At 42.0% G+C, this 18,946-nt stretch overlaps 1 protein-coding gene across 2 annotated transcripts in view; it reads right to left on the bottom strand.

The window, feature by feature from the left end:
* SOCS7 (suppressor of cytokine signaling 7) overlaps positions 1–18,946 on the bottom strand; it is a 249,832-nt gene that overhangs the window by 109,702 nt on the left and 121,184 nt on the right. The window contains exons 3-5 of one of the 2 annotated variants that reach the window (XM_078645603.1): positions 6,713–6,817; positions 6,138–6,239; positions 5,678–5,808 (exon numbers count right to left, since the gene is read on the bottom strand). In XM_078645603.1, the coding sequence (XP_078501729.1) occupies positions 5,678–5,808; positions 6,138–6,239; positions 6,713–6,817 (338 nt within the window). The remainder of the gene's footprint in view (positions 1–5,677; positions 5,809–6,137; positions 6,240–6,712; positions 6,818–18,946) is intronic. The other variant, XM_078645604.1, reaches the window with a different exon arrangement.

The raw sequence follows: 18,946 nt of genomic DNA, 5'->3' as shown, positions 1-18,946 counted from the left end.
AACTTAGAGGATGTCAACTGTACTTTCCTTCCTGAGAAGAAGAAACTGGTGCGATTATATTCACTGGGTCCAAAGGGTTCACGCTTTCTTAAAAAAATGCACACAAAGGAAAAAACAGTAGGAAATGTGGGTATTTTTAAAAATGCATTACTGGATTTGCATAAAAATTTTTCTTTCTCAATAGGTATTGCTGCATTTCTGAAGGATTTTATTTCAGTTTTGAGAAAGTTAACAGGAAAATGTGAACTTACTCAATTACACAATATTCTAATCCTTAATAATTGTTTTAAAGATATAATTGCCTTACTTAATAAGACTGAAATGTTTGATCGTTTTGTTAAAGTTACGTAGCCTCAAGGGAAATTTGAGGGTATTGAGCAAAAGAGGTGTAGCAACTTAATTTGCTTTGAATGTGGTAATTATTCACATGCTGTTTTTTTTGGAAAATGCCCTGCTAGATCTGCCAAGTGCTGGAAGTGCGGATTGAAGGGACACTTTTCGCGAGTGTGCAACTGGAAAAACAAGAAAGTGTTAAAAAGTAAAGTGTTGTATGTTCAACACGAGGGTGATTTTTCGGCATCAAACCTGGACAATAATGTTGTTCAGGGAAATTTAGTACAGAGGAAAAAAGTTGTTTTAAATTCCTCTAGTTACTCATCATATAATCCTTTTTACGACATTTCTTTAGGTGGTGTTACAGTACGATTGGCAGTGGATTCGGGTTCACCATTCACTATAGTACCACAAGAAATATGGAAAAGTCATTTTGTGGATAAAATAGGATGGTGGTTAGAGTCCAATGATATTATTGCCGAGAATTTTATAGGCGGGACAATTGATATGCTAGGGTTTAGAACCCTTATGTTTCGTTTTAAAGAAAAGCATGTTATGGGAAAATTGTATATTACAAAGGAGGGTCCACCGGTATTAGGGTGGAAAGACCAAAAATCGCTAAACATCACCTACTGATGTGTTTCAGAAGTTGGTGTCGAACTTTTCTGAGGTGTGGTCTTCCAAAGCTATTTTCTGATAATTTCCTGATTGTTCAACTCAACAATTGTTATTGTTCAGGAAAAATGTTACTTTCTTGATACGAACGACTTTTGCACTCATTTAGGGCTGGAGATGTCTTTTATGCTCAGAATTAACTTGAGGGAATGTTCTTTGGTGTTTTCTTTCCTCTTTCTCGATTTAGAAAGGGGGATGGTGTTGAGGGTGAAGACTTTGAAGTTCAGGATGTTCACTGGTTCCTGTTTCTTCGGAATCTTACTGAATCCTCTGTTTGGGAAAATATGGAGGAATCTAGTAGAGTGTATGGTAACAAATCCACCAGGGTGGGAGACGTGTAGTCACACCTAAAAAAGTTTCAGGATATTACCTGTTCTTGATTTTGTTATTTGGTATTTCCTTTTTATTAATTAATTTTGAATTTATAGTGATTGAGAAAGGGGGATGTGTAGTAAGTGCTTATTTCTTTAAGAGCAATAGTAGAACTTTATACATGCAATAGAATTCTGTGTATGTAATCACTGTTGTTTTAGTTCTATAGAATGTTATTATTCAGTTGGTTGTGCAGTCAGCTACTCTGAGCTGCTTATAACTTTTGTTCCTGGATCTTACTTTATTCAATAAATTGGATAGTCAACTCTACATGACTATTTCGATTCCTTCAAGGATACTACACCAGGCAGACTCTGCCTTTTAACCCTTTCTAGAGCTGCACAGATACGGTTGGGTAAAACACCTACTGAACAACTTGTTCATTGAAAGAGAGGCACTCATCTAGATTTATTGCTCCACAGTTATCTCTCTACAGTATTAAAAAAGAAATTAATTACACAGATCGTTAATACTGTTTCAGAGCACTTATAGGACTTTTATTAGTCAAGATAGGGTGGTGCAACCTATTCGCTGTCGGCAAAAGTATCTTGGTTTTGTCAAAACGGTTTAATTTGTGTGTTTTTCATTCTTGCATAGGTTTGTTTCAGGTTAAGGTTGTGAGCACGTCCTTGAATGTGTCCAGTGAGGTCCAGTGCGCACTCACTGGGCGGTAGAGGCACCTGCCAATCAAAAAATTGGATTTTTAGATTGTGAAGTCATCCACTCCTGTAGCAACAGGCACATAGTATTCAACTTGTATTTCTGTGGTGTGCGATACAGCTAATGACTCCTTTGATGAAGTCACCGAATGTAAGAAGGTCATTCTGCACCAGAAATTGCACTGGGCCCTGGTACCACATCATCTGATACACTGCTGATTACCATACCGCTGCACAGGGTACATTTCTGACATATGGCCCTACTCTGGAGCGGTATCTCTCCCAAAGCATACATTCAACTGGGTGTCACTGCAGACTGCGTTTTTTCAGTAATCACTCCAGTCATGCGTGTTCCCAGCTTCCTTTTACCGTCTCTAGATTGTAATTTTCCATCCTTTTCTCGAGAAGTACTAGATCATTGATCATGGCCCCAATTTCAGCATGTCTTCCTCATTGTCTAGCGTCTGCCAGAAGCGAGTCTAGTAATAGGCTGTTTGTCTGGGCCACCATATCATGGGCTCTTTGTTGGTGTAAAAATGTAAACCCTTTAGTATGCTCACTCGTTTAGTGTCATTGTCTTCCCCCAAAACCAATCAAAGTTAGTGAGACACAAAATAGCCCAGGGTAACTTTGTTCGTATTCCAGGTAGGACACAGCTTGATTTTGCTTAAAGAATCGTTAAACTTGTTCCCAAAGATAGAATGAAATTAAAACATAACTTGATATATATATATAGGATTGCATTGCAAATGTACACATGTTCCCATTTACATCTCCTATTGGGGGCTGGCAAATAAACCCAACAAATATAGCGAAGGATTATAAAATCTACAGGGCACAAGCTGTTCTTGCCCCATTAAAACATAAATCCATTAGAAACTTAGGGCAGGGCTAGAAGGCCAGGATCCCCTGTAGGGCAGTCCTTCTAGCCAGCCCCGTACCAAATTAAAACCACATAAAACTGTCCAGAGGTATAGGACTAGAAGGCCAGGACCACCAACAGGTAGTCTTTTGTGTAGCTATTCTGAACTCGCCTGCATCTCATGAAGAGAACTGAGATATTTTGTAGTAGGTTATTTATAGAGCTATCATTGTTGGCCTTCTGTCTGCCATAGGTTGCTGGTGAACGCGCTATCTGCTCACCTAAAAATGCTACTTTCATTGCAACATGCCCCCATAATTATCTGGATGGGAAGGTCATGCCCTCCATCCACCCTTTGTTTATGTCCCACCAATAATAAAATAAAAACTATAACAAACATGCATTAGAACAGGCAGTAAGAAGTTGCTATAATTGCAAGGACAAAAAAGTAGAATACATTTTTTAAAGTTAATTCTTTTTTAATTGTCTCTCTCATTATCCGTGGGCGATATTAGCATATTTAAATGGCAGGCAGAGTTAGTTAAGCACTTGGGGCTGCATTTCCTTAGAAAAAGCCTGATGCATTATTATTTTTGGAGAAGGTGGCAGTGTGGACTGTTTAATAAAGCTTATGGGAAGCTTCTTGTTGCCCGAGTGCAGTTCATTCGATGGACATTCCCCACTGAGCTGGATATATATATATATATATATAGATATATAGAATAAAAAAATCCACGCTCTCTCAAAAAAACACCAGCACTCTGGGGGGTAAATCCTCAATCCATTTCAGCGGAACGCCTTCGTCAGTGTTGACGCCCACTATTTATACGTCATTACACAGTGACGGGAAGTCGGTCAGGCAAATAAACGCCATTCCTGGCATTTGGTCACAGTTCATGATAGTAAATCAAATTCACATTCAAAATTCTAAAGCATGTCACATACTAATTCATTAGGCTCATAAGAATGCAACAACTATTATCAGTGCAATTATTCCACTCATTATGCGAGCATCGGACACGCTGTAAAGCATGCTGCCTATCATTTTGGACGATCTATCTAGTCCATGAGAACGGGCGCCCTCTCGCTAGTGCAAATTAATTCCCAGAATTAGTCGAGAAATATGCACTGCTACGCTAGATGGATATTATGCCCTTGATGGGCGATGCGGTTGCACTAAACAACAAGGATCCCTTAAATCAACATTGCAAACATAAATCATGTTAACTCTCACACCGCTTCAATGCCCTTGTTGTCAAGGTACGCGCTTATCTGCATCAAGCTGCGCCTACACAGAGAAATCCTGTGGCATAATGCTCTGCTCACATAAATGCCTAAATGGAACCTAACAGTCACAAAGTAAGGCAATAAATCATGTTAACTCTCACACTGCTTCAATGCCCTTGTTGTCAAGGTACGCGCTAACCTGCATCAAACCACGCCTACACAGATAAATCCTGTGGCATATTGCTCTGCTCACGTAAATGCCTAAATGGAATCTAACACAGGCACAAAGAAAGGCAATAAGTGACTTAGAGATGGATGCAGCCATTGTGATTCAACCCTCAGATAAGGGTGGGAACGTGGTGTTGCAAACACGAACCAACTATTGCAATGAAGCTCTCCTCCAACTAAATAATCGTGAAAACTATCTACCAATCACTTCCAGTGAGTATACGGAAAGTATAACACAGTATGAACAATTGATTCTGAAATGGCGGACCAAAGGAATGCTTTCTACAGAGGAATATAATTTTTTATTGACACCTTACCCGAGACTACCTAACTTCTACCATCTGCCAAAGGTCCACAAAAATGTGGCAAATCCACCTGGATGCCCAATTATTTCCTCCATCGGTGGATAGATCGTCCAAAATGATAGGGCAGCGTGCTTTACAGCGTGTCCAATGCTCGCATAATGAGTGGAATAATTGCACTGTTAATAGTTGTTGCATTCTCATGAGTCTAATGAATTAGTATGTGACATGCTTTTGAATTCTGAACGTGAATTTGATTTAATATCATGAAATGTGACCAAATGCCTGATGAAGGAATGGCGTTTATTTGCCTGACCGTCTTCCCGTCACCATGTAATGACGTATAAATTACGAAGTCTGTGCGCGGAGGCCGCCAACACTGACGAAGGTGTACCGCTGAAACGCGTTTGTTGATTTATTTGTGCCATTAAATCCGAACTGAGGATTTACCCCGAGTTCTGGTGTTTATTTGAGCGAGCGAGGAGATTGTATGCAAGCACCTGCTACCGAGTGCGTGAGCAGACGGCAGTACAAGGAGCGTGGAGATATATATATATATATATATATATATAGTAACAAAAATGCTTATAACACTTGTTTATCATACCTTTTCAACATGCTGCATAGTAACCGCAATCCTCTACAACATAGCTTAAAGACATTGGCAAAGCCAATATCTCTGGCTAAACACTTATATTTATTTAGCAGTTTAAAAAGTTTCGTATAGCGCGAACAAGACCCCGAAGGGTATCAGAGGTCCCAAAGGTGAGACCTATTGGCTATGCCAATGCTTGTTCAATGTTTGCAACAATGACAGTACCCAACGTATGCATGCACTTTGACTTTGGGAACACCTGCCGACATACTATTCTGCCAGCAATTTCTTCCAGCTGAAAACACTCCCATCAGACTCTTACAGCACTGGAGTCTGAAAATACTGGCTGCTACCTTTGTCTACCACTTACTCTATTTGAGCACATCTCTTCCAAGCAAATACTAGCTAAACTCAGATTCCTTACCTTTTCAAGTTCCCGAAGGCTTGCCGCAAAACTGCTCGAATCCTGTCTGTAGAGGGGGCATTGAAGTTGCTGCACCAGCTGACTCTGGATAGTCTCAGTTGGCCTGCTGGGGACAACTCTAGGAAAAGCATCTACAAAGAAGAAAGACACAAAGCAACTATTAGCAGGGGACCTTGCCCACCCACTGTGCAGGCATTCAAAAACACTCAGCAGTCATGGCCTACTATTAAACAGCACTGTTAAATAATTCAAGAAATGCTGCATGGTGTGCTGCGATGATATGTCAAACGATAGGATGCAGCTTATATGCTTTAAACATTAAAGGAGCCAGTACCATGCTCACACTGTGCAGCTGGTGTGTTCTCAAAAGACTCCAAATAATTTTGCTGTGGTCTGACAACGCATTCCCAAAGAAAACCTATATGTAAACCCTGGGTCGGTGAACCTAAGCTGTTCTGACCTGGGGCATGGGGTGGAGGAGGCGGTGGTAAGGGGAAAGACTGAAGAGAAGAACCCATCGGACCCACTAGTACCGAAGTAGGCTGCGTCCCGCTGATATCATCTGGAAGAAAGAAGAGAGGAGTAAGAATGGAAAGAGACAGCACCTAGAATGAAGGAAGGAGCATGAAACTACAGAACAGTGCCAGTGTTGGTCATTTCAGAGGCAAAGCAAGAGTCAGCGGGGCGTACACTGCTAACTGTATATTTCTTTATACCCATATAACCAACATATAATGTTATACATGAATTTGGTTGGATAAAAGTTGTGACATCTCTCAACACCTGTAAGGATGAAATAAACAGACACGTTGGGGGCCCACTGGCAGTTAAATACACACACACTAAACTGCACTGCTGCAACAACAAACTGGTCCAGAATGGATTATTTCAAAAACAGATTACTATGTATTACACAACTGTATTTTGGTTCCACTTCCAGGTACTCAAATTAACAAACGCCCAAGCAGGAAAATATATTATTCTCATAGAACCTTTTTGACAACAATTTCATAATGCAATTGAAAGAGTTCATACCAAGCAGGCTGAGGCTTCTCCGGGGTGGAGGCGGAGGAGTGGGTGGGTGCAAGGAGCTCAGTCCTCGTTGAGAGATGTCTACATCCACTAGGGACACAGTTTCACCTACAGTATTCCACATCAAACAAAACCAGAAGGCAACATTTATGACAGTGATAGTTTAACAGCATTTGACAACATTGACAGTGAGAGGTCAAATAATGTATTAAAAAACACAGAATTCAAGGAAACGCATATAATGTTTAACTGAATGCAGGGCAGACTTTGGTAAGGTATATCAATACGAATCTGAGGCACAGTCTCTCTAAGCAGATTTAGTTCAAAATACTCTGACAAGTGCTTTCTTCATTACAGAAGTGTTGCAAGCTTGCATTTCATGACTGTAAAGGCACATTCTGGAGACACTTCACATGTGTTTGAGACCTAAGCCATCCTTCTAGCACCTATCAACACAGCTTTCTCTGAAAATCCTAGATTTCTCACTGGAAGCCTTAAATGTACACTTGCTCCTATGCAAGATGGGGGAAATTGCTGCTGGCCTAACACCTCAGTTCTGAAATTCCAAATTTGGCAGGGTTAACATATTCATTAAAGTAAGACCCTAACTGTACTTCTATCGACACTGAGTATGGTACTCTCCATGCAGAAGCGAAAAGCTAGGGTAAAGAAGGACAAATGCGGGTGGGTGAGGCATCCTGGCAAATATCTTAATTTGGAGCAGTGACCTTTGTCACTCGCAAAAGCCTGCCACAATTTATTTGCCATGTATTTAATTCAACTCAATCAGCTCATGTACCTGCAATGTTCCAGAAATAGAGTAGTGACTGTATCACACACTGCAGTTACTAAACAGAACTTAAATACTGCCTGGGTATGTTGCCTCTCCAGAGGTAAGCTTCCTTGAATCATTAAAAAAAAAAATTCAAAAAGTATTATATATATATATTTATTTGAGAAAGGCTGCTGTGACAGCCGAAACGCGTTATGAAATATAAAAGTCTTAGACCAAGTTGCCCTTGTGTGCTGCTCTTTTCCAAACTGAGCACTGAGCAGAGGGGGTGTGTGTGGTGTGTGTGGGGGGGGGGTGTGGGGGGAGTGTGTGGGGGGAGTGTGTGGGGGGAGTGTGTGGGGGGAGTGTGTGGGGGGTGTGTGTGGGGGGAGCGTGTGGGGGGAGCGTGTGGGGGGAGCGTGTGGGGGGAGTGAGTGAGTGAGTGTGTGGGGGGGAGTGAGTGACACATTTTGAGCCTTTTATCAGAGTTTAATTTACATTCCAAAAACATATCTTAGCATCAGGCAGGAACCCCAAATAATTAGACAGATCTCCAATGTTCCGAGGTCCTGAGACTTCGCCTCAGAGCCATCCTCTAGATCTATCTGATAAAAATGTGTTGCTACAAACGGGACAATTGTGTTATGTCTTCAAACAATTCAATCCTAATCAACACCCCTTATTCACTCACCCTTCCCCATCAGATACAATACCTACACCATCTTTCAATAGAAATTGTGAGGTGGCTCATCTTCCTCCCAATCCTACCAATTCCATTTCAAGCAAGTCAAATAATTGACTTACCCTCACTCCCCACCAGCCTTTGTTTCCACCAAGAAGGTTGCCTAACCTCATCAAATTGCTCACTTTGCTGATGCAGATCATAGGCAGATTAAGTCAAAGGTTAGGACCTTTCGAAGATTATGTACTCACTGTCACACGAACGATGTGTCAGGCCTTTTCCAGCAGACTGCAATGAGTTGCCTATCTGCCACTAACATGAAGCATAACAACTCTTGAGATTTACTCCTGCATACAAGTGACTGGAGTTAGATCCCAGTAGAACAAAAGTTTATATGGTTTTCCCTGAATGCAATATTTTTGTACTACTTGGGAATATCCCTTCAGACGTTTTTCTCATTCTTATAAATGTGCTCACTGCAAAATTTCTTCTAGTGAGGTGAGCAGGATAATCTCGGTTTGTTTGTTAAATGTGCTTTTTTGCAGGTACCGCAGTCTATACCGCTCCTTTAACATGAAAGCATGTTTTGCATGCTTTGAACGTCTGACCTGCTTTTCTCAGACATACCAACCCTCCACCCAGTCTGTAAGCTTGACTACCAGGTGTTTAATTGAGGACCAGTGTAGAGGGGAAAAAAAGTTTACTTCAGGATTTAGCTCTTGGGATACAGAAATATTCAGATCTCTGATTTGCACTCTTTCTGAATCCCAAGTCCTCGAATTCCATTAAAAGGAGCTTGGCTGCTACAATCGAAGTGTTGGTTTCAACCACAGAAAGAAGGACATTTTACAGAAAATATTCATTTTGTGCTCAACACTACTAAATTTCACTTCTCTTACATTGGGTGAGGACAACATTTTAAGGCCCCGAGATTTGACTAAGAGATGAAGTGGGGTAACTTTGCCTGGTACCCCTCTGAAGCACACAATTCTCTTCGTTGAGGCCACTGACTATGATCGTAGCTGTTGGCCTGTGGTTTTTGGTCATTGCTCAAGACTGACTTGAGAGCCCAGTCTGATCTTATTTAATACTGCCTGTTAAGTGATTTCTCTGCATCTAAGGACATTAAGAGAGCTGGAATCCTTTTCCTTCACGTTTTTTCAAATAAATACGCAATCTTTCTTACACTAGCTTGCCCTTACTGGACTTTTATCAAGCTGACATGATCAGCTTCATTAGGTAAGGGAGTATGTTATCTAGTTATTTGCTACGACTCTAGTTTACTAGCACTTTGCTAAGACTCTATTCTAGTTTTACATCCACATTTAACTGTGCAATTGGTTAACATGATCTACAGTCTGTAGTATATTTACTTGTTTTGGGGATCAAGTACATGCCCACCTCTCGCATTATAGGGGTTAGGGCTCCAGTTTGCAATAACTAATTAAACTGGTTCACTTTTAGGGCTATCAAGTGACATGCAAAGATTTTAAAACTGGCCTATGAACCCATATGGGCATGACATTTTTTATTAAGAGGCAGCTCCCATGGAGCCAGCAGCACTTCTGTCATCTCAATAGCTTTGTCTAATTCACTGTGCCATTTTGAAGTTAGAGTTGGTATGGCCATATTCTTCAGGAATCCTGTCCTAGCTGTCACATTTCTTTGGATAAAGCTGCCGGATAATAAGAGGAAGAAGACTTGCTTCATTTTCTAATCAGTCACCCATCCTTTGGCCAGTGTCTGTGTGCATAGTCATTTGAGAATTCGGTCTTATTACCTTTCTCAAAAAAAGGCATGTTTTAGTTTTATGAGTGACAACTCCGCTCTGTTCACCATAAAAATATTCAACTGTCCTTTAAGCCGCATAAAAGTTGTGTCCTGCTGCTGTGTGAATTTTATTGTGTACTTTTGCAGCTGTACAAGCTTCAAGGTAAGTTTGGACTAGAGAAGTTTGTGCTCTCAGTTAGCTTTTCACCCCCAGTCCTACTGCTGTATCGTTTACAATTACATCAAAGGCATTACATTGAACTTCAGGTGATGTACCCTGAAGTCTTCACTTTAAAATATGGATGCACTGCCAACTGCTTTTTAGCTCTGCAGCTTGTGTCCCTTAGCAAATTGATTTGTAGCTTCCACACTCTTAAGGCAGAGGTTCTTAACCTGTGGAATGAGGGCCCCTTGGGTTCCGCGTAGCCTACTCATGGGGTCTGCATCAGTTTTACAAATGTAATATTAAAATCAATAAAGTAAAAATTATTAAAGCATATACAATTAAATAAGGAAAATTTGAAACTTTTTCTATATTTCTATTTCAATATTTAAGCCATTTGTTTGGTGTATACTGGTTTTGGTATTTTTGTGTGCATTGTTTTGAGGTTCAAATCAAAGAAGTTACCTTGCCGGGGTCCCAGACTTTTAATAAAGAATCAGCGAGGGTCCCCAGATACAAGCAATGATTCAGTGGGGTCCACAGAAGTCAAAAGGTTAGGAAGCACTGCTCTAAGATTCAGAGGCCCATACAAACCCCACCACTCAACAAACTATTGTGGATAATCTATTATTGGAGATGTTCAACAAAGCACTTCTCTTGCCAAAGCACTATGGATAAGAATGGGTAACCGACCAGTGTATCACCTTCTCTAAAGCAGATCCATCAATCCCTCCCTTTTTGGTGGTTCCAATTGCAAAAAGGACAGCCATATAAGGCTATGTGTTATTCCAACTAGTGTTTTAAGTGTACTCTCTTTTAAAGATTCTCTCAAAAAAGAATCTCCAACATCCGCTCTATGGGCACATCCTCCACATAATAGGTTACACTAACCTATGTTAAAGTCCGTTAGCTCCTTGTAGAACGTGGACACTCTGGGTCTGTTATTGGAGAAGGACCTTGCTATTACTGGAAATGTTGTACCAAATCTTTTACTTCTTCCTGAAAGTTCCTGCTCTTTAAATCTTGTTCTTTCCCCGGTCTCTTGTAAGGTTCTGTGTCGCATCTGATGACAGAGAGGAGGAAGATTCCCACGGTCCTCATTATGCTGAGCAGCTCCATATCTTCTTCCAGATTGGATATTTTGCAATTTGTTGCTCTTCAAGCAGAATTTTATTTCCTCCAGTATGATCTATCTATAAAGACTCCGATTTTTTGCTAGCTCCTGAACTATAGGGCTATCATCATATAATGTCAATGTCAAGTACATAGCAACAATGCTGTCACCGTAATGAATTGCTCTCAATGACCTGGCTTTTTAACAGGATAACTGTAGGAAATTGGGGGTGGGGTATTTAACGACTTCAAGTAATACAAACAATGCTTGTCAGGGTGTATTTATGTAGTACTAAAACAATAATAATGGATTTTTAAAGTTTTAAGTAGAAATGGTGTCAAGTAGCTCAAAGTATCAAAGATAGTCAATGGTCATAACAGGGCTTAGGCACAATTTGCTACTGACTGCAATGGAGTCGGACTGACTAGCCAGGTTCGTCCTGGTCATAGATTATACCTTCTAATTTTAGTCATTTAAATACCAATCCACCACAGTAGTACACTTCTAAAGCCCCCCCAAGGACGTCAGGGGAGGCACTTAAGAGGTCCACATGTAGACTGGGCAGTTGCAGGAAAAGGCCTCAGAGCTTCTTGTGTCCCTTGACCTATAAAAAGAGGTTCGCCTTATGACAATTGGAGTCCACCATATCCTGAGTCCTATAGACTCTTATCAGGCCTCAGACAGCAGGTTCAGTCCTCTTCTGATCTTCCATAGGCCCAGGAGAGTTCTGAAATGGATGCCAGGAGATGCCACATTTATGCCTGGCATAAGCTTGTGGGTGGGAATGACCCCTGGGAACGCCCTGATCAATGGGGTATTGGTTTATGGGGCTGATTCAACCCACTTTTGGCATTCTCAAGATGGTGAAAGTCTTCGGCCACACTAAACTTGGGTTTTAAGCATGTGGGGCAGGGGGTATTGTGCAGGTGAGTGTACTATAGTAATCCTAGAGTCCTTCTACATCTCACACTAAAATCCAGGAAAAGGCCTCTTAGAGCTTGTTGTGTCCCTTGAGCTATAAAAAGAGGTTTGCCTTACGACCATTGGAGTCCACCTCATGCCCTGAGTCCTATAGACTCTTATCAGGTCTCATACAGCAGGGTCAGTGCTCTTCTGATCTTCCATAGGTCCAGGAGTATTCTGAAAATGATGCCAGGAGATGCCACATTTATGTCTGGCACAAGCTTGTGGGTGTGAATGATCCCAGTGTTTTCCTATAGAGCGGCTAGCTTTGCTACAGTGAAAATAGCCATTCACTATAAGGATATGTGGAATAGTAAACTTTTGCATGTTGTTTTACTTTTAAACAACATGCAACCTGCTCTAAGCAATAGGGCATACTTGAGGTGACTTATTAACATTTAAAAGGAAGGTTTTGACCGGTCATAAAGGGTTTACTTTGGCAGGTCGACTTGGCAGTTTAAACTGCACAGCCAGGCTACAATGGTAGGGTTGGAGACAGGTTTGCTGGGTCACTGCAGTGGGAGGCACAATGGGTGCTGCAGTGCACAAGTGATATTTGAATTACAGGCCCTGGGTACACTCTGTTCCATATACTAGGGGCTTATAGCTAAGTTAGATATGCCAATCAAGTGCATGGCAATTTCAACATACTAAAAGGGGGAGCACAAACCTTTAACCACTGGATAGCAGGAGTAAAGTGTGCAGAGTTCTATGGCCAACAAAAACAGGGTTTAGAAAAAGACATAAAATCCATGGTGACCTGGTCGAAAGGGCAAATTTCCAACAGTAACTATAGAGCTTCATCACAATATCTCTACGGTGTTCAATCTTTGTTTGGCTTCTACAGGCCCACTCCATGCACTGTCTAGATGCAAAAATGAAACACTGGTTACATATCCGATCATATCACAGACTTCAGTAGGGTTATGACTTCCCAGGTCCTTAGGCGTCCTGGACTGGTTGGGATCCATGCTCTCACCAATGGGGATGACTGTTCATGGACTTCCCTTTCATCATTTTATTGGATTTGATGCATAACCAACGTCCTACTCCAGAAATCTGCATTTGCTGTCTTCAGATCCCCTCCTCCTGCTTTAATCCACGGCCACTCTACATACTATGGGGATGCGTTGTGTAACAAATGTAACCAGCTCATGGGCTATAAACGAGTGTTGAGATGTTTTCCTTACCTTGTTCTTTCTAGGAAGACTTGGACCGTAATGTGCAGCAAACTGAATGCGGATCGGTCCCACAGTGGCTTGCACTATGTTCTTCATCCTTCAACTTTACTTTGGGCTGAGCCCGAGTGGCTAGGCCTGTGCTTCTATGGACTAAAGCACCTTATTAGCTGGGGCACCGCTATACTCTTGGGGCCATTTTGTTCCTTCAAACTGTCTTTAAACACCTCCCCTCGTAGTCTTGATGCTTAGCATTGAGAATTTTCAGAGCAAGGCGGTCCTGCAGCATTTCGTTTTTGCCCCTGTCAGTCTCAATAGTACTTCACCAGGACAACAGAAGACTTATATATACTTGAGTATACCGATAAAGAGGAGGGGGGGGGAAAGAAAGAAAGAAAGAAAGAAAGAAAGAAAGAAAGAAAGAAAGAAAGAAAGAAAGAAAGAAAGAAAGAAAGAAAGAAAGAAAGAAAGAAAGAAAGAGAGAAAAAAGAAAGAAAGAGAGAAAGAGAGAGAGAGAGATAAAAAAGAAAGAAAGATAAAAAAGAAAGAAAGAGAAAAAAGAAAGAAAGAGAAAAAAGAAAGAAAGAGAAAAAAAGAAAGAAAGAGAAAAAAAGAAAGAAAGAGAAAAAAGAAAGAAAGAGAAAAAAGAAAGAGAGAGAGAAACTCTTAGTAGTTACATTCTGAAGACAAACTAACATGGCTCAGCAAGGATAGGAGGGGGGTGATGCTACTCGTTATGAGATATTTAGGTTTCTTTACAATCACAAACATGTTGAATGATATTTGGTGTTTAATACACAATTGAAGCAGCACCACATATAGACTGGAAATGTAACTAAGATGTTGTTAACACATTTGGTGTTTATAACATGATATGTTGCAGGAGCTCGCCACAGAAACGACTCACCTACGAATCTCAAGTGAGTTTTTGTTAAATTCAGTTACCATTGTAATGAATAATATAATAGCAAAGGACTCACTACAAGAGTGCCTTAAGAGTACGCACAACCAGTGGAGGCAGGAATTAAAATCTAGCAATCCAAGGATAAGACTGGAGGCCCTTAGTTTGTTTTCTCCACAGGCACAAGCACATATCTGTTGTTTTCTTTCTTTTTTTTTTTTGAAACTTTTTATTAATTTTATAAATACAACACAAACAATTTGCAAGGAATAAAGAGAAAGAGAAGACAGCAATATAAACAACGTTGCATTACATGGTGTGAGAGCGGGAAGGTCAACCAATGAGCGTATGTTCTATCAAGAAAGAGTCTCGCATGGGGGGGGGGGGGGCAGAAGGAACAAAATGTATCCAATACACAGTAGTAAGTGGAGGAACCCTCGGGTTACGGGGACGTAGGTGCAACGTTGTTTTCTTTCTTATTTTAGCTTTTTATGCTAGTTTATTTCAAAGCCCCTTTCCTTCAGGCATCGAATGGGTACTGGTAATCTCATTTTCAGTACCCATCAGGTGGTTTGCCTGGATTGTTGGGTTTCAGCTACCTCCGCGATCTTAGCAGAGAGGAACGTGTTCCAATGTTCAGTTCTAGAAACTCCCTAATAAGTATTCCCCCTTTCAGATCCCCAACAGAAATAAGCTCTCTTTGTGACCTATTTTCAAGTCAAGATCTTCACATTGCCAATGATTTAGTTTGCACCTCTAGTTGACAAATAGTGGTGGTCAATTAATCTGCCTCTCGAAGTTCTGAAGCTGGCTCTTGGCAGAGTCCAGTCTCACATTTATACTAAGCATGTCTGCTTTGACTTTACAGATGTCCTTGCCAATATCTTCCGGGATATTGATTAGCCTTTTGTGAGAGTGACTAACTAAAAAGTCTGACTAAATCCATGACAAGGATTTGAGGTCCTCTTTTCCGAGGCAATTTGATGCTTTTGCAGCCAAAGCATGAAAGGTGAAGGGAGAGCTCACTGCCAGCTATTTAACAAAGGGGTCGGATATTTTTCTATATGGCTCTCAATACAGCCTGAAACATAAGCAGGGGTTGCTGTCCTTACTTTGAAGAACTCCGGCGTGCACCCAGGTGTAGTTTAAGACTGATGGCACAGTGCTTTAAACACTTGTGGTCAGGGTTATCTAAGGCAATGACTTGTAAGATTGATCTGTGGACATTTCTGGATAGGGGTGCATCTTGAATTGATATTGGGTCTGGGTTAAATGAGAGGCCCAACTCCCGCCACCAAATCCAGGATGTTATTTTTAGGGGTATACAAGTTCTTTTACTTTCACCTCATTCCTCTCCTCCTGCTTTGGGGCCCAGCCGACCTGACAATTACCTTCTCCTGGTTTTGAGTGCATACTAAATTGATTTAGGAGTCAGATGTAGGAGTTCTTTGCTAACAGCTACTAGTCTCCTGCCTGCTTCATTAGTTTTATGTCTGCTAGGGGGTCGTGTTCCTTTCCCTTTTGTTCCTCTGCTATCAGACTAGGGGCTCTGCCCTTGCCTGCCTCAGGGCATCTCATAGTTTAGCTGCTTACTGAGGGGTCCATGTACTTCATTACAGCTCCCATCATTACGTCTGCCCAGCATTGTCACTTACCACTTATATATGGTCCTGTCTGGTGTCTCCTTCACCAGGCCACAATGAGGAAAGCTCTCTGGTGACTTTCCTACGGTGCTATCTTGAAGGTGTTTTTCTAAGAAAGCATCCGTCACTTGATTACCTTTGCATGGGTGCTGTTGTACCCAGACCTTCGGGGCTCCAGGCAGCATCTCCACCCAGTCATTGCCTAGCCAGGCAACTTCTACCAAGGGAATGCCATGGTTAACTCCTCATGTTCTGGAGCCAGATCAGGGCCTCTCCACTGTTCAGTACACCTCATTACCACCAACTTTTCTCTCAGATTTGTCCCCAGGTCTTGACATTCCGTCCCCAGGACCAAGCTAACTTATGCCATCATTTTTGCCTCGGTAAGGAGCCCTCTCTTACTGGACAGGAGTATTGGGAATTCAACATACCTGCTCCAACATGGCAGTCATATTGAGCGGAACTCCGCAGAAGACAGTGCTTGGACAGTAAGAATCTGCAAAAAATGGTTTAAAATACATTGGGAAGAAACATACCTATATGAATAAAAGCATGAATTAACAGGGTCTCTGCGTGAACACACAAACTTTGCTCTCAGATCTTCTTTACCTGATCAATAATTAAATGTATGCAAAGGTGTTTTGAATGGAACTTTATGTCAAAGTTAAGTGTGTCCTCTTTGTCACACTGTATGGAATTTTTGCTTATGGGGTGGAGGCAGGAGACATGCATGTGGATTTCTTAATTTTAGATGTATTCAGAGTATATTATTTGGTTGTTCACATATACTAATTAGTATATGTTTGGAGATTCAACATAAACAGAAAGATTCAGGCAGTAAATCACTAGAAATTTACACCCACTAAAAACACACTTTGTGACATTATGTATGTAAGAAAGTCCCTAGTTCACTGTTTGGCATGGACACACTTGGATCTTTTCAAAGTTTATTTAAAATCTGATAACAGGATTGCAGAAGAGCCAAAGAAGAACGTTTCTACAATGACCAACAGAAACACCATAACATTAAATATTAAATAAGAGGTGCTGTTTGTGGTGTGACCAGAGGAAGAGTCTAAGACATCGGAGAATTCCGGATTCCTCTGCCTAAGGAAGTTACTTCTCACGCCCCCGCTTCGCGGGAGCCGCTCGCCTTGGGAATTGAACCAGTGAGTGGGATGCTGATTGGTGAAAGGACACTGGAATCAGGACTTGGCTTGTAAATCAGAGGCTCCCCGCGGGACTGCGAGGACCAGCGTGCAGTGCGGCTTGTGATCTGCCGCAGCTGGTCCTCTTCCCGCCTCCGCCCCCCGCCTGAATAAATCTTTCCGTGGTCCTCGCCTATCTGGTGCTGTTTGTGGTGTGACCAGAGGAAGAATCGAAGACATCGGAGAATTCCGGATTCCTCTGCCTAAGGAAGTTACTTCTCGCTGCCCCTGCTTCGCGGGCGCCGCTCGCCTTGGGAATTGAGCCAGTGAGTGGGATGCTGATTGGTGAAAGGACACTGGAATCAGGACTTGGCTTGTAAATCAGAGGCTCCCCGCGGGACTGCAAGGACCAGCGTGCAGAGCGGCTTGCGATCTGCCGCAGCTGGTCCTCTTCCCGCCTCCGCCCCCGCTATCTAATCTCCTCCCTATTCGCGTGCGCGGCGCGCGCCGGGCGAACACCAGGCCAAGGGCGGGCCCGTTCTAGCCCGTTACAGACCGTGCAAAACCGGACCGGGCCACCCCACTTGCGCTTGAACTTCTGTGGGGCAACAAACTGTATGTACTCTAGATTAAGCATCTGATTACGAGTGCCTGTGTATTACTATTGATTAACCGTTTTTCAGGATGGCCACTCGCGAAAGTAGGAGTAAGGCTGCAAAGGGAGGGGGGCAGTTAACAGGTACCCTTGATAACTTTATTATCAGAGCCAACTCTGTAATAGATCAGGGCATAAGTTTAATGGAACACAGAGTGTCACTGGATCTGGCAGCGGCTAGAAGAATGTCGCAGGACCCTGTTATGACCAAAAGATCGTTCATGGGGCACATAGCATCCGCCAGAACCCCAGAACACACTGACTGCCCTACTCCTATTGGGATTCAAGCAGATGTGCACCACACTCCTAGTACACATATTGGGCCAGTTGAGATGGATGATATTATAAATGAAACCATTGAGCCAGAGGACCAGGAAGACGATGTCAATACAAGACATTTACGTGGGAAACGGGAGGGTGCTATATCAAAACGGAAACGCCCGACCGCTCCTGCTCATGCTAGGAAAAAAGTAAAAGTTACAAAAACACAGGGGAATAGGGATATACTGCACAAAGAGGGGGAGGAATTAAGGTCTGCTCTACAGGTAGAACGGACTGGGCGAGATGAGGATGATGCTCAAACCGCCGTTAATCTTGACACACCAGAGGAATCACAGGATTCTGTAGTTAGAGATGAGGCGGGTGACGGTAGAGCATGGATGGCTGATGAGGGGACTGTAATCCTGATAAAGAATATGGGGGAAATTTAAAAAAAACTTCTAACCCCATTGGAAACTAGACTGACACACATAGAAAACCAGTTATTAGAGGTTGAAAAAAGTATTATAACACTGGCAAGTCTGAGTATAGTTGGATTGCCTCCTAAATCAACCGGGGGTGCTGCTTCAATGGCGCCAGCACCAGACACGAACATACCCCAGCTCTTGACCCAGGGAACGAGCGAGAACACTAAAAATGCAACCACGGTAAATCTAGTAAGCTCTGTTGCAGCAGTTTAAGAAACTTTAGTACAGGGCACTAATGTTTCTAAATCCAACCAGCAGGACTTGATAGGGCATCAAACAGAAAGAAGACCGAGGGGAGGTTATATTAACTTACCACCAGATGCTAGCTCTTATGTAATTGTCCTGACAGGAGTCCCTGAGCTAGGCAAACAACAAGAAGAAGAATCTTACTGGACACTTAAAAATAAAGTATCTTATTGGCTAAATGACAATAGGCCCATACCCACTCACATAAAGAGCAAAATATTAATGGTTCGAAGGGTTCCTTGGATAGGTCCCTCAA

This window comes from Lissotriton helveticus, chromosome 5_1 (genome assembly GCF_964261635.1).
Source record: "Lissotriton helveticus chromosome 5_1, aLisHel1.1, whole genome shotgun sequence".
Classification (NCBI taxonomy): domain Eukaryota; kingdom Metazoa; phylum Chordata; class Amphibia; order Caudata; family Salamandridae; genus Lissotriton; species Lissotriton helveticus.
This window is presented reverse-complemented; position numbering and strand designations above follow the sequence as displayed.